The sequence below is a fragment of the Puntigrus tetrazona genome, chromosome 24 (assembly GCF_018831695.1).
Source record: "Puntigrus tetrazona isolate hp1 chromosome 24, ASM1883169v1, whole genome shotgun sequence".
Classification (NCBI taxonomy): domain Eukaryota; kingdom Metazoa; phylum Chordata; class Actinopteri; order Cypriniformes; family Cyprinidae; genus Puntigrus; species Puntigrus tetrazona.
This window is the reverse complement of record NC_056722.1, coordinates 19,996,403-20,011,337: the sequence shown is the minus strand read 5'-3', so window position 1 is coordinate 20,011,337 and position 14,935 is coordinate 19,996,403. Positions and strand designations below refer to the sequence as shown.

Below are 14,935 nucleotides of genomic sequence, written 5' to 3'. Positions count from 1 at the left end.
TGAGGTGAGAAATAATTAATAAAGTCTTACATACCAGTCAACATACTTCAAATGCCAGAGTTTATTACAGACCATAGGTTGACAGATATTGGATACAAACATCAGTTCTAACAATCAACAGCAATCAAATAGTTTTAACTTATAATCCCAACACATCTAGACATATCAGAATAATCAATTTTACTGCCTATTCATTTTGATATGATTTTGGCTTGTCTAGAGCTAACAGTGTAGTCGCACAAATTTAAATGTCTAGTAACTTTATTTAGCCATCACATTCACGTTGCTTTGTAATTAACAATCTGTGATGTTTAGATTTATTTCATGCACATCTACATGCTATGAAAGACCAATCATGTTCTGTAACTTTCTGGTAAGTGCCACAAGGAGGAAAAAAGACAGTTGCAGACGAGTATGCAACACACACACAAACTTGCAAAACCTGTCCACCAAAAGTGAAATGCCTTCAAACATGAAACCATTGTAAAAATCAGCAGTTAGCTATATCAGTCATACATCAAATCCTAATCTTTATGCAATAGGACCACATCCTCTTTTCTAACACCTGCCTTATTGTGAAAAGAAAAGAAACAGGTAGAGAAATAAGGAATCAATTCAAACCTCTGAAAAAGCCTCTCTACAAACTACACAGTGAATATAATTTTTTGGAAACAGGAACAGGTCAGAAAAGTGAAATCTTAAACCCAGACCTTGAAAAACAACAGGCATGACTAGATGTAACAAATCTTTGAAATAGTTATTACAAAGCAGGAAAAAGCCACACATAACACATGATAATGAAAAATAAATATTTACAAAACTATGGGAAACACTGTTCCCGATAATTTGATCCACCCTACAGTGAAATATGAGGATCACTGTCCTCGATATATACACGCCGGTAGGCAAAAACTACCTTCGAACACTCCACATTATGGAAGACACTGCTCCCGATAATGGATTTAGAATAGAAATATAAATGTTACAGAGAAATGCTGTTGTCACAAAAATGCTTGAGCCCACAAAATTTGGTCCAAATGAAAACTAGCTTTGCCAATTTATCAAATTGCTTTAAACAAATGATAACAACAAAAAAGACAGTTTAATATAAAAGGAACCAGGCCATGTTGTTAAATGGCTTTATGCTCAAGTATAAATTTTAACAACTTTTCTTCTTAAAAAAAAAAAAAAAAAAACCTTTTTTTTTTTTTTTTTTTTTTCTTTAAAGAAGAGGAACTGCGCCGTAATTTTAAAACAGGTGCTTTTGAGCTTATTTCCTCAAGCACCTGTAACAAGAGACATTTCTAATGCCAGCTGTTGGTAACATGTATTTCTGTTAGCAGATGCTGCTTTTTAGAACTGACAGTATAACCGTCACAATTATGGAAGGCACTGCTTCCGATAATTAAAAAAAAAGAAGACACTTTATAGTGAACACTGTCACTGATAAATAAATAAGAAATAAATACAGTATGGTCCTCAGTTGGTCACAGGGGCTGAGCTGGGGTTTTATATGAAGTGCGAAAAAGGACTAAAATTCCCAAATAGCAGCCAAGGACAAGATTTACTTAACATGTGCAATTGATAAGTCATGGATGAGAAAAACATTTTCAAGTTAAACCAAAAATGACATGCACGTTAGAACAATTTGCAGAGGAGCAAAGTTGATGGTCTTGTGCTCTGATTTCTTTATCTATTAAATATTGTATTATTGTATAACCCCTAGTCCTGCAATAATAATGTAATATTATATAGAGATATATATAATCCAATAAGACATTTACTATCTCACTATAGTTCTTAATTTAATTAAAGAACTTCCAAACTTGAATTTAAAGTTGTCATAGCATACATTTTTAAGATATGCTTGGTCAAAATTCATTCTTCCAAATCAAATCAAAATCTACTTCATAGTGCCAGGATTATATTTGTGTATCTAGAAATGCTTTCAAGCAAAACCGATGACAATGTTGGCTGATGCAACGGTGAAAAAAAACGAACAAAAAAAATCTCTATAGCTCGTTGTCCAAGGACCAGATATCTCCAGCCAGGTCATTAGCACAGCCCTGGATGGTCCAAGTGAGTAGAGCGAACTTGTTTAGAACCTCGTCTATGTTCAAGCTTGTCTTATTCTCTTGTACATCACCCAAGTACTTTTCCAGGTCTGTGGAGGTTTGCCAGCCGTCACCAAAGAAAATGTGGCGGAACGGGACATCTCTCGAAGAGACATAAGGAGAGAGAAAATCATGCTCCACCTTAAAAGGAGAGAACAAAGATATGAGAAACTGACCAGTATGTATCAAAGATAAAAGACAAGCATAGAAACACAAAGAGAATAACAACTTCACCCTCATTATGCGGTTATTGATTATGCGACACATCTCCAAGTCATTCAGGTCGGTATTCTCTATGTCAGTTTTTAGAGAGGCTGCAGCACGAACGTAGGAGCTCCTTGCCTCATTCAGCCACTTCGTTGACAAAGACTCAATTTTATCGACCTGTTAAAAGAGCATTGAGAATCAAGTTTTTTTTATTGCTTCTCACTGCAAAAACAATGCGTTACAAAAAGCATTACCTTGTAAGCTTTAAGAGTGTCAATGCGCTTGGTTATGGCGCTCACGTGGCTGGCAATCACATCAGAATACTTGACAACATCTAGTCTGAGGATGTGGTCATGGACGAGCCGAAGGGCCATCTGCCCAGCAACCTGAGCAGCAACCATGGACAACTCAACCACTTTATTATTGGTGGTGCGGTCCAAATTATCTTTTTCATCCAGATCTGTGCCTAAAAACTGTTTAGCCTGGTGGAAAAACATCACAAAATGAGTATGCAAACATTTGGATGATTCAAATGTGTGTCTATTCATAGGTTTATGATGCCTATGAATAGAGTGAAATTTTGGCCTGGCAGTATTAAGAGGAAAAAAAAACCCTGGGTGATGAGCTTGAATTGTAAGAAAATGGCTAATGTAATATACTAAACGGTCTTGATGCATGATTAAAAGCATTAATTGTTACATTAGGCAGATAAAACACTTACAGAAGAGATGAACCCGAAAGAAACGGATGGGATTCCAGAGAGGGCCAGGAAAGGATATGCACTGTCATCCATCTGCATGGGCGCCAGACTGAGCACAAAAAATAGGTTTATGTATATCATATCAGCACAGAAACAAAATCACAATTATATTGGTATTTCCATCATTAAAACAAATAAAAGCAGATTTACTCACATTGATGACAAACCACTCTGGAGAAGATTTAAGTTTGTGCTTGGGTTTTTGATCTTTCCCAGGGTCTTCTGCAGAAGGGTGTGCAACAAAGGACTGGCAGAAGCTCTAAAAGAATCTGCACCTATAGATATAAGAGAAACATCTAAACATTTCAAAAGATAGGGGCAAAAAGTAGGAAATGTGACTGAACAGAATGAGCAAAACTTGAAATTAACTAGAAAAAAAAAAAAATAAAAAATGAAGGAATTAAGATAGAATTACTTTATTAGTGTATAAAAGTTTAAATAATAATGTTGCCAGCAAACAAATCCACGTTTTTGACTAAAACTGGATATGCATGGGCATGACTTCAGACAGAAAGGTTTAAATTAACATAAAACATAAACATAAATTAACAGAAAATTCTAAATCTTTTCTTTTGTAGGTATTGGTATGTTACATGGTTGAAAATTAAGATTTCAGCTGTGTTCTGTGCAAAGTTAACATTTTTCCAAATGTTTATACCGTTAAGGATTTTCATTTGTAGCATTAATCTTGAACACAAACTTACCAGTAACAACACCATCCAAACTGATGTAAGTAAAGGCTTTTCTGTCCAGTGATGACCAGTACCCCTGTAAAACAAAGACAACAGCATGTTACAAAACCTGCATTTCAGATTAAACTGTGCCAATATTCATACCAAGTACAGATGACATCAGCACACAAACCTCAAGCCATTCAGTAACTCCAACATTTCCAAAATCCCCTGCTGTCCAGCTGGCAAACACAACACTTCGCTTGGGTTTGAAACCATCTATGGTGAAGAGATTGGAGAGTGAGCCCATGCCTCAATTAAACTTAGATTTTAACATTGCCTATTATTTTGACAGACATGGTAGAAAACAATTCCATAATCTATTATTACTCATTTAATTTTTAGATTTAAATTATAACGCCATTTAAATTTTATTCCGGTTGACATTTTCATTTTTAAATCATGGAACTACAGGATATGCACACAGGTTAATGCATTTTTTGAGAGAACAAATTAACTTAATTAGTAATAATTAGTTATTTAAGAAAGCAAATGAACTTTGACTGTCACTTTTCATGTTTTACACTGTGCAGTGATAGTGGAGACAACTATAAAAACAAAAATAAGCTAGGACAAAACAAAACAAAAAAATCTTGATTCCAATCGATTCAGATTTTTAGGAGAAAAAAAACAAACCAAATAAATTAAATGTATTCTTTAGATTTTAGCTGTGAATAGTACATAATGCGCCTCCCATCCAATAAATAATAGCCCAAGCTTTATGCTTTGTTACTTTTGATATAAAACAAAGTTTTAGATTTTAAATTCTGTCCATTTCTTCAGGAAATTCAAGCAATAAATACCATTTTGGCATTCTTTAATGTGGCAAGAGAGCGCTGTAGCTTAACCTGACAATCGTGCATAATCAAAATGCATAGTGGAAGGCTCATTCAAGTTTTATTTTTGTTCAGCAGGTCCATGATCCCTTGCTCTCCTGCCACACTGGAGTGCACTCGCCACCAAATGAACAGAGGTGGAAATTAGTTACAACAGATCACCCACAGTGTAATCTGTCAGGCCTTCAGATTTTGTGTCACTTCTACATTACAAGAATTTCTTGTTTTTTAAAAGGACAGAAAATTGCTAATGCCATACCTTTTTTCAACTCTGCGAAAACCCTCGCAAGTTCCAGCAGAAGAGTAGTTCCAACTGTAGCCTTGGCATATCCCAAACTCAGGGAGTCTCTCTGCGCTCCAATCATGACATAACGATCTGACAGATTCATACCACAGTTATGTCACAGATACTTGGTTTTATATATGTGTATGTATGTATGTGTGTGTGTGTGTGTGTGTGTGTGTGTGTGTGTGTGTGTGTGTAAAAACGCACAAACTCACCAGGATCCACGTATCCTCTGATGACTCCAAAAACATTATGGATCTTGGAGTCTGCAAGATTATTATTAACTTCGACGGTTACTTTGTCACTTTCACTTCCCAACTTGTAAGAAGTCAGTAAGCCACCCTTAAATCTTGTGGGGGCATCTTTTCCGCCCATTTTTCTGTAAGAATTTTAACAACACAAATCAAGCTTTGTTTCAAAAAAATAGGTTTAAAATAATAAAAAGATCAAGGTACACCAAAACCTATAACATACTCAAAAATTGACTGTGCCATGTTAGCAGTGATTGTCTGGGCAAGTATTCCTGAAAGGCCAGAGGACTTGACAGGAGAAAACTGTGTGTGAAAAAAGGATGGGAATCCTGGGGTGTAAGGATCACCTGATCCCAGATGGACCTAGAATAAAAGAGATTAAAGAGGAATGTGTGAATAAATTCAGTACATTCAGTTCAAACTGTCACAGTTAGAAAATAGAACTAAACAGCATTTTATACTTCCAATTTAAAAAAAATATATATATATAAAAAAAGGTAAATAACACCTCAACTCAAAATCAATAAGCAAACATATGAAGATCATTCTTTGGCATAACTTACATGACCATAAAGTTCAGTATTTGAAGATGCTGTTTTATAGTCAGCAGTGTCTGGGTAGATTAAAGCTGCTACGGCACCCATTTTAGCTGCATTCATAACCTACAAAGGTGACAAACAAAATGTGATCAACACTAGCAAAAGGCACCAGATTGTCAGAGTTATTTGGCCTCGAGTCTCTGGGAAGAACACTACAAGGTCAGAGGAAATGTTACTCATGAATCACCTTCTGAGCCATGCTGATTTTTCCAGCTCTCATCAGCACAACAGATCCATTCAGAATCGGTCTGCATTCTTCACTCTCCAGGTCAGAAAGCTCACCATAGTTGGCGTACACCACTCTGCCCTGTGAAAATAATTGTCAATTATGGAACAACCATTGAGAAACTGATTAACAAAAGCAAAACGTAAGGAAATTCAAGAAAGCCAAGTGTTTCCTGCAGAGGAAGAGGAAGGCTCACCTCCCTACGGCCAGTTTCACTGTAAGCCAGAAACCCTTTAGGACGTCCGATCTCCACTCCACCAAACAACACTTTGTTTGGATTGGAGCTGTTAAAATTGAAATATAGTCCAAATTACAAATAACATATCCAAAGAAAGATGCTTTTTGGTGTGTTATCGTGAGGTTGTACAGTTTTCACAGAGGTTTTATTTTGCTGATACTGACCTGTTTGGAAACTGCAGCTTCACGTAGTGTTCATCAACCCAGGGCTGCATTTTCAGTTGTGTGAAAATATCATGGATATCATCAGCTAACTTGGTATCTGCAGATGATCCTGCTTGACGGTCAGTGCGGGGATACTCTCTTATTGGAGAGGAACAGAAAGTCAGAGAGGTTCAATGACAGGTGTGCACACATAAAAATTGCGCATCACAATTGTTTCAACTTTAAAACTGACAATGCTCACAAGAACAATAATATTCAATGGCTTACAGTTGGTTTAATTTATCCGCAATGGCGTTAGATGACAATTTATCACTGAAAAGTGTAACAAGTTCACTCCAATCCAAAGAAGGTGGATAATTTAGTGGAACTTCAGTGTTATCGTTGATCACACCATCTCTCGGTGAGCAGGAAGCAGACGCAGACTCAGACTCAGACTCAGACTCAGATGCAGACGCAGACTTGCGGTGGACAGAATATCCAATGAGCAACCCTGTGATAGGGAAAGTGGAGGAAAAAATGAGTGGTTTCTCACATGAGCACTAGAAACTGGTAACATCTCATGGCTCATTGTAACACCTGGTTTTATGTGGTTTTGAACTGCCTACTCTGCCTAGTAACCAATTTAATATACTTTATCTAACATAAAATCATTCTAGACATATTTCAATTTGAACGTCTTAATATATGTTCATGGCCCTATGATTTCCGAGCTGAGGACAGAATCACAGAATCCTATAATAAAATGCAATCTATATTGTAGAATGCCACCAAATATGGCTGAATTTGGATGAATTTAATGGATGAATTTAATCAAACTGTGGCATAGAAAAGGAAAAAGGACTGCTATTGAAATGTCAAAATAGAATTTGGGAGAAGCTAAAACAGATGACAAAGGGTCCAGGAATACAGATACATAAAAAAAACAACAACAACAAAAACCCCTCACCTATGCAGAAGATGACCAGCACTCCACCCACCCAAACCAGAATCCTCCACTTGTTCAATGGCCCAGAACGACTTGATTTTGTGTACGTGTCACGTTGCATGTGTTCTTGTTCCATTCCATCTATTTCCTCCTCACCATCCACACCAAGCTTCACCTCCACACGGCTGCTCTCTCCATCAGGATTCTGAGATTGATTAAACCGAGTGTATGAGCGACTGTTGACCTATTAACAGAGGCAGGAGAAGAAAAAAAGTTCAAAATTCCAGATAACTATATACAGCATGAAATATTACAAGTATTTAAAATACCAAATACATTTATTGACATTAAGTCAATAGCAGCACTTACGATTCTCGAAAACTTCATTTTGGCCTGATCAATCGGTCCTGCCATGGAAATCCTGCCTGAAATAAAAGAGAAAATGTCTTTAGCAACATGAAGCTTCTCACAAGCTCCTACTCAGTCGAAACGCTCTTTTTGAAGTCTCTGAATTCATAAACACAGCCCCCCTTGTTCAAAGTCCAAAAATGTTTTTATCCACTGAAAAAAATGAGGTAGCGGTTTGATTCGTTGAACTCCATCCAAAAGCCCTAGCCACCCTCTTCCGCGGCTCCACAGCTAGTTAAACCAGTGACAAGAATCAATAAGGAGATTATATAATGTTGATAATGCAAACTGTGCACGACAAACATTTACTAATTGTGCAATACCGTGTACTTTTAATCTAGTTTAGCCTACTAAATGATTTACACTAACCAATGAAAGCTAGCAAAACCAGAGGGAAAAGCAATCTTTGTAAAAACTAGTTAAATCAGTCGACAAAACCATTGGGTTTCAAGACATTTCCTAGTAATATCCATTTATTACATCCTTTTGGTAATTCAAGCTAAAGCGTTGCATTAAAGGAAGCGTTTCTGTTTGTGGTTAGCCTAGCAACTTCCTAGTAAGTTAACAACCTAACCTAAATTTGGCAGCACTTGCAACACTACAATGGCATGCAGATTCATTGGACAATTTGTCAGTTAAGACTTGTTTGAACAAAATAATCTTGAAGGACGAATGAATGAGTCAGGATATTCCAAAAAAAAGAAAGAATTAGGTTAGTCACCTAACCTGAAGGCTTTTTAACACAAAACAACCTTTAAGAGGAAAAGATTACAAGAGAAATAAGCTTAAACCTAAATACAAAAACCTGAAATGCCAAACCTTTTAATGCAGTTAATACAAAGTCGTTCATTTATAATCAATTTATGCTGCAAGCAAAGGTATCTAATAGCAGGGCGGATGCTGAGACTAGACAAAAAAGTATTTTGTTTGATATGCGATATTGATTTGAGCTCCAATGACATGGGGGGGCAGGGGGGGGATAAACACCTTATTGTTAAGCCCTGCAAGCATAAATACAGTTCAAGCTCGATTAAACATGGATGAATACCCAGAGAGCATTACACTAAAGGGTGAGCTGTGACTGATGAAGACCATGTGAGAGTCACAACCAGCATCAGACACTGATATGGAAGCTGGTCCATAATGATTTCCATTGTAAATCAGGTTATAAACCACTTATTGCAAAGCACCGAGAACTAACAAAATTACAAAATAAACATTTTAATGTTATTCTTATCTACAGAACACAAAGTTAAAAGTTACATTGTGTAAAGCAGCAAGAACGAACTACAACATATATACACATATATATATATATATATATACACACACATACATATATATATATATATATATATATATATATATATATAATATTTGTTGTGTAGCTATTAAGTTGGATTCAATACAAAGCAAAAATATTTATTCCGGACTCTTGACACTTGAAGGTCAAAAATTTGTAGCACTTCCTGTTCACATGCACGTGTTGAAATTATCCTATTTTTTTAAAAAATAAATAAATAAATAGGAACACTAGCACGTCTGACACTCTATTCAGATTATGTCATGCTAAACTAGACATTCATATTACATAAAACACTTCAAATATTGCACTTCAATTCTGAACAAATTTACATTTCCGCCAAACGTTACCTAATTATGTGCAAGACGACTGTCAATGCATCCTTTTATATTTAACCACATAAGCAATGTGAATTAAAGCATTAACCACACAAGCAACAACAATTAGAGCAAAGCTTAAACAGCAATCAACACAAAGCATGGCACGAGGTTCACTGACAGCGTGACATTATCATTGACATGTCACATTGCAGGCCATCCTGCCAATTTAGAACAGCTAAAACTTACTAAAACGCAATGTACTTACTTTAAAATGAGAAAATTGCTACTTTAAATTATTTTCCCCTCCTGTGTGCGTTTCGTTGTCAGTATTTGTAAATGAGAATTTGTATGTCTTTCGTGTCCCCCACGCGCTCGTTCGCCACAGTACCGGATAAAATAGTCACGCACGCGCTTCTTCTTCTTCTTTTTCTTCTTCTCCTGTAGATTTATTGGCGGGTCGTATACCGCCACCTCCTGTGCTTGGAGTGTGAAGTGATTTAAAAATATATTTTTTGTAATATTGTATTATTTATTAGCTTACTAAGTGCACTACTCTCAACACATTGTATGATATTCTTTATTATTTTATCGTAACATAATTTTTTGTGTGTGTGTTTAATATGTTATTCATTGGAAATTAATTGCAGCCTTAGTTCTGTAATTCTCTTTGTAATTTATTCATTTCCTGTTCATGGGACAAAGTAACAGTATAATTCCCTGTTTCTTTTACTTGACATGTTTCACATAATCCAGTAGTATGTTTTATTATTATATGTAGTTTAGATTTAAGTTTCGTATGACCCATCCTTAGTCTTGTTAAAATTACCCGATCTTCCGGAAATTACCTGAAGTATGATTTTGTATCAGACATAATTAACTTTTATTTAGGCATGTCTTAACCTGTAAAGTAAATTCATTATTTCTATAAAGGTATAATATCTTTCATTTTTAAGATGTCGTATCTGGCAGCACGCACGCGCTACACGTCAACCTCACTTCCTGGTAGTGTTGCCAAGTCAGCGGTTATCCCTGGGATTGAGCTACAAAGTTTCCGCAGTTTGAAGCGACCCCAAAAACTTTTTATACTCGGAAATGCTAATAATAATGGGGCTTTCCCGCCCCAAAAAACGTGTATTTTATCCCACCTCCTCGAAGCGAGTGGGATACTATTTGAGTAGCAATTGGACCATTTTTATAGGCGGGTTTTGTTTTAAAAACCTGGCAACCCAGGCCAGTTTGCTTTTTTGAGGACTACCGGAGAGCGTCGCTGCTGCAGGCTTGTATTATCAGGCAGTTAGAAAATACTAATATACGTTACATGAATATATGAGGACAGTGGTACCTGGAAGTGGGTATATGTGACCCTCTCTGTGAAATCCAGGCTAAAGTCTTAAAATATAATTATGAGATAACAAGCATCAAAGTTTGAACTCAGTTGTACATGGCCTTATTTAGTCAATATTAAATATATTAAGGTGGCATTTCATTTTAGGTTACATATAATTTTTTTTAAACACCCTGTGTTATAAACCGTGGCATAAAGACTAAATTTGAAAATCCAAAATGGTAGCTTGCACACCGTCACATAACGTCTGCTTGATTTCATTAAATAAATATTAGCCACAGAAGAGGCGCAGATTTTGCAATAAACAATTCAAAATAAATAAACAGACTGCAGCAATTCACATTTTGTCAGAACACATATAGGCTATTAAATTACATGCTATTTTGTTTAAGAATCATTATCTCTATTTAAAAAAAATAAATAAATAAAAAATCATGATCGTATATTTATCAATTGTGCAGCTTTACTCTCCTGACTGACTGTTTCTCCCATTACATACAGTGACAGGCAAATGTTAATTTCGAACCCTGACATATGTTGTTAACATCATGTGCTCACCTTGGCTGACGTCTTCATTCAAAGGTGTAGTAGAAGAAACAGCATCTCTGTCCTCGGTGTGGGACGGAGCAGGCACACTCATATTTTAAGGGAAGCTGGCAATCTGTTACAGCTAGTTCTAATAATAGTACACACGATTAAATAATAAAAGTAACCTTTTTTGCCTACATAACAGGCCTTTTATTTAACAGATATGCACGATAAGCTCACCTTGTTGTCTTTTGGATAATGACATTTACAAAACTGTTGGAAAAGAAGGAAGTGGTGAATTAAACTCTCCTAGCTGTATTCCTTCCTTTTTACTGTTGAAGTATTTGTGCAAGCACCTGCGGCCATTTTCAGTTCCTTTACTGTAAATCACACAGAGGTGTAAAATGCTTAAGTCATTTTTGGAGTATTATTTTGGGGGAGTTTTACCTTAAGTACAATTTAAATTGTACTTTAATATCCTGACTACTTTTTAATTTCTGAAGAAAAAAAACTGTACTTTTTACTCCTTATAATTTTATTTCAACTTGAAATAAATGCACTCGTGTTAAAATTCTTAAGAGATTTGCTGTTGTACAGGACACTGTATTAACAAGCATATCACAACTTTGAATGTGCTATATTAACAAATTTCATTCAGCAAATGTATAATTGTGAGAGACGTGTCTAACAGTACACTTTCACTTGCTCATTCGCTTAAATAAGAGAACTGAGCAAAAAAACACTTTTGGTAGCAAAATGGCATAAAAGGTTTACAATTCTGGGTCAGCCTTGATCCCAGTCATTTTATTTATAATAACATTTATAATAACTTAAATTATTATATTTGTCTCTTAAAAATGTGCCGTTAAAACAAAATTATTTTGTTTTCCTGAAAAATATTTTCCTGTATTGTACTATTCGTTTCTCTCTCATATCCTCATCTAAAACCATTCAAAGACTGTTTCACCAGCTTTGATTTTATAGGATTAATTCACCCAAAAATATGAATTACCCTCACCCTCGGTTTGAACTTAAAAACCTATGTTTATAACCTTTTTCTTAAGACGTCAATGCAATCGAGTGCATTAGAGCAAAATAAGAGAGTATGTTTCATTTTTAGTAGAAATAAATAATGAATGTTAAAAAAAAAAAAAAAAAAAAAAATCCATTGTTGGTTTGTATTTTTTGTTTGTTTGTTGTAATTCAGAAACATACAGGACAACAATGTTGTAGTGCTGAGTTGTAGCTCATCACAAAAAAAATGCAGAGTGAAATTACAGACCTTTATTCAAAACTACATAGGCTATAAGATAAATGTAATAGAAAACAAACTATTGATCTGTACAATGGTATAAAATGTTTATTACAATGCAAAGATGGAAAAACATTTCCTACGTTGTCATATTGGCATAGCTTTAACAGTAGAGGGCAGCACAGATCATTCCACAAAAAAATACCAAACCTTAAAAGCCATTTGTGTACAATATCAAAAAAATATAATTTATGTCAATACATAAGTGCTTATAGGTAAAATATAAATAATCTGAATAAGTAATAACATTGTGTACTAAATTAGTTAGCAGCTATACAAAGAGTTAAAATCCACCATACCTGTATTATAGATACAGAATTTTTCACTTTATTTTTACTTTAATATAAATTATCTTGGACAACCACCCCCCTTTTTTTCTTCTTTTTCTCTCTCTTTATGATAAGTTGGGCTGGGAAGAGATTATTTGTATAAGTGTATTCCCTTTTTGTTGTTGTTTTGGTTGTTCAAAAAAGAAAAGAAAAAAAAAAAAAAGTTACATGTGTATATATACACATATATTTCAGTAAAGTGCGCTTAAGTAATGCCAATATATAGAATATAAGATATCATTATCAAATAAGAAAACAGTTAATATAAAAATAAATCATCTCCTGAAGAGCCTTTCCATTTTGCCATTCTTAAAGCATTAAAATCCTCCACTCTTCACTTCTGCAGCCTTCAATCTAAAAGAGCACAGAACATTTTCCCCATAAATTAAGGGTATAATATGTGGTAAAACTGCCTTTCATGTTAGTGACTGATAAGATAAGTTTTTATACCTTAGGCACTCAACTCTGTCCTGTGTCCAATGTCGCTCAGGATCAGCGCAGACCAACTTTCCATTCTTTGTATGGAAGCTGCAGTGACATAAAATATGATGAACTTTAGCACCGGAGAAAACATTATATGCACATTTACATAGCTGTGTATGTGTTAAACTCTACAAGTTTGTCAGTTGTCATGACAGAAATATAAATAATTGATCTATTTAACATGTAGTTAATTAGACATTTAACTGAATAATACAGTATTAACAAAGCTTGGTAATCTGCATCTAAATAATCAGATACGTTATTAAAAGGTGTGTGTGTGTATATATATATATATATATATATATATATATATATATATATATATATATATATATATATATATATACACCAACCATAGTAATTTTAGATTTTAATAAAATAATATATATCGACGATCCTCTTACAGTTTTAAAAGATTCCTATCCTATAGTAAGCCTATTTGTCCATGTGAAAGCAGATATTAAAAATCCAGTTATTTATGTAGGCCTGTCCGCATCCTCATCTGTGAACGGGATTATTACACATCTGCATAATTATGGAATATTAAATCACTCTGAGCTGTAAATCTATTCAATAGATAGGTGAGCACTTTTAAGGAGTAAAAGAGAGCTATGCTATGATTAGTATTTTATTAAAAGCCAGCCTATAATATCTTCTAAAATGGGTATTCAGATTTTACCGTGATCCTGGTTCTTACTATTAATTCGTAATTTTATGAAACGTATAAAGATGTAGCGGACAAAAATATAGACCTACTGCCTAAATAGGCACTTTATTTTAACTTTGAAAGGTTTAGATCCACTCCAAATGCGGATTATACACTGTATATATAGTTGCTCATTTACGTGAAGCGCTTTAAACGTGTATGCAAAAAAAAAAAAAAGATATGCCTTACATTATCGCAGGCAGATCACAGCTGCCAGTCATTTTCTGAATGTCAAAGCCTTTCAGGTGTCGACAGTCTAGAGGCCGTCTCCTGTACTTAAGACAGCAACGCACTGCGAAACAGAAAGGGAAAGAGTTAGGATCCACACGCATTTACAGGTCACGTCAGATTTTTCACTAATATCTGAAATAAAAGTCAGCAAGGTCATGCGTACTGTCACCTGTTACAGTGACCTGATTAGGAGGACTTTTGCATGCATTGGTTAATTGCACTGCTAATTCAGACAGGTGAACGGGTAACGAGAGCCATCTTTAATCACAGGCAACTAAATGTGTGCCCTTGAGCACGAAACACAATCTTTATAGTTAAAGTGAAAGCACTGCTCCGTGCAATCAAGGTGTTAGATTAAAGCAGCAGCTCGACGCGTTTTCACAGCAACGCGTTCAGAAGAACGCGTTCACTCACCCGCATCGGTCTCCACGAGAAACGCGACGAGTATGAGGACGCTCAAAGAAGCGGTTTTAAGGTAAGCCATCTTTGGAAGTGTTGAGTATCTCGAAAGGTTGAGAGAGCGGTAGGTAATCCACACGAAGAAAGTTCTTAAGAGCTCTGGCTGAACTTCAGGATGAGCTCTTAATTTAAACCCTTAATTTGGCATTACCCCCACCTATGGAATTTATGTTC

General features: G+C 35.2%; 2 protein-coding genes across 2 annotated transcripts; both read right to left on the bottom strand.

Annotated features, from left to right (window-relative positions):
• Window positions 1-39: 39 nt before the first annotated feature.
• On the bottom strand, window positions 40-9,790 carry tfr1b (transferrin receptor 1b). Its single transcript, XM_043226520.1, has 18 exons — window positions 9,634-9,790; window positions 7,707-7,762; window positions 7,359-7,581; window positions 6,680-6,902; window positions 6,413-6,550; window positions 6,207-6,294; window positions 5,972-6,091; window positions 5,749-5,847; window positions 5,409-5,548; window positions 5,150-5,313; window positions 4,908-5,024; window positions 3,946-4,031; window positions 3,786-3,849; window positions 3,236-3,356; window positions 3,043-3,130; window positions 2,576-2,803; window positions 2,349-2,498; window positions 40-2,255 (listed from the first exon to the last, which is right to left on the bottom strand). Exons 2-18 carry the CDS (start codon window positions 7,749-7,751, stop codon window positions 2,013-2,015), a joined length of 2,337 nt encoding a protein of 778 aa, XP_043082455.1. The 5' UTR covers window positions 7,752-7,762; window positions 9,634-9,790; the 3' UTR covers window positions 40-2,012.
• Window positions 9,791-12,510: 2,720 nt separating this feature from the next.
• ccl20b (chemokine (C-C motif) ligand 20b) lies at window positions 12,511-14,935 on the bottom strand. Its single transcript, XM_043226086.1, has 4 exons — window positions 14,717-14,935; window positions 14,261-14,363; window positions 13,333-13,410; window positions 12,511-13,236 (listed from the first exon to the last, which is right to left on the bottom strand). The coding sequence occupies exons 1-4, from the start codon at window positions 14,784-14,786 to the stop codon at window positions 13,200-13,202; spliced, it is 288 nt and encodes a 95-aa protein (XP_043082021.1). The 5' UTR covers window positions 14,787-14,935; the 3' UTR covers window positions 12,511-13,199.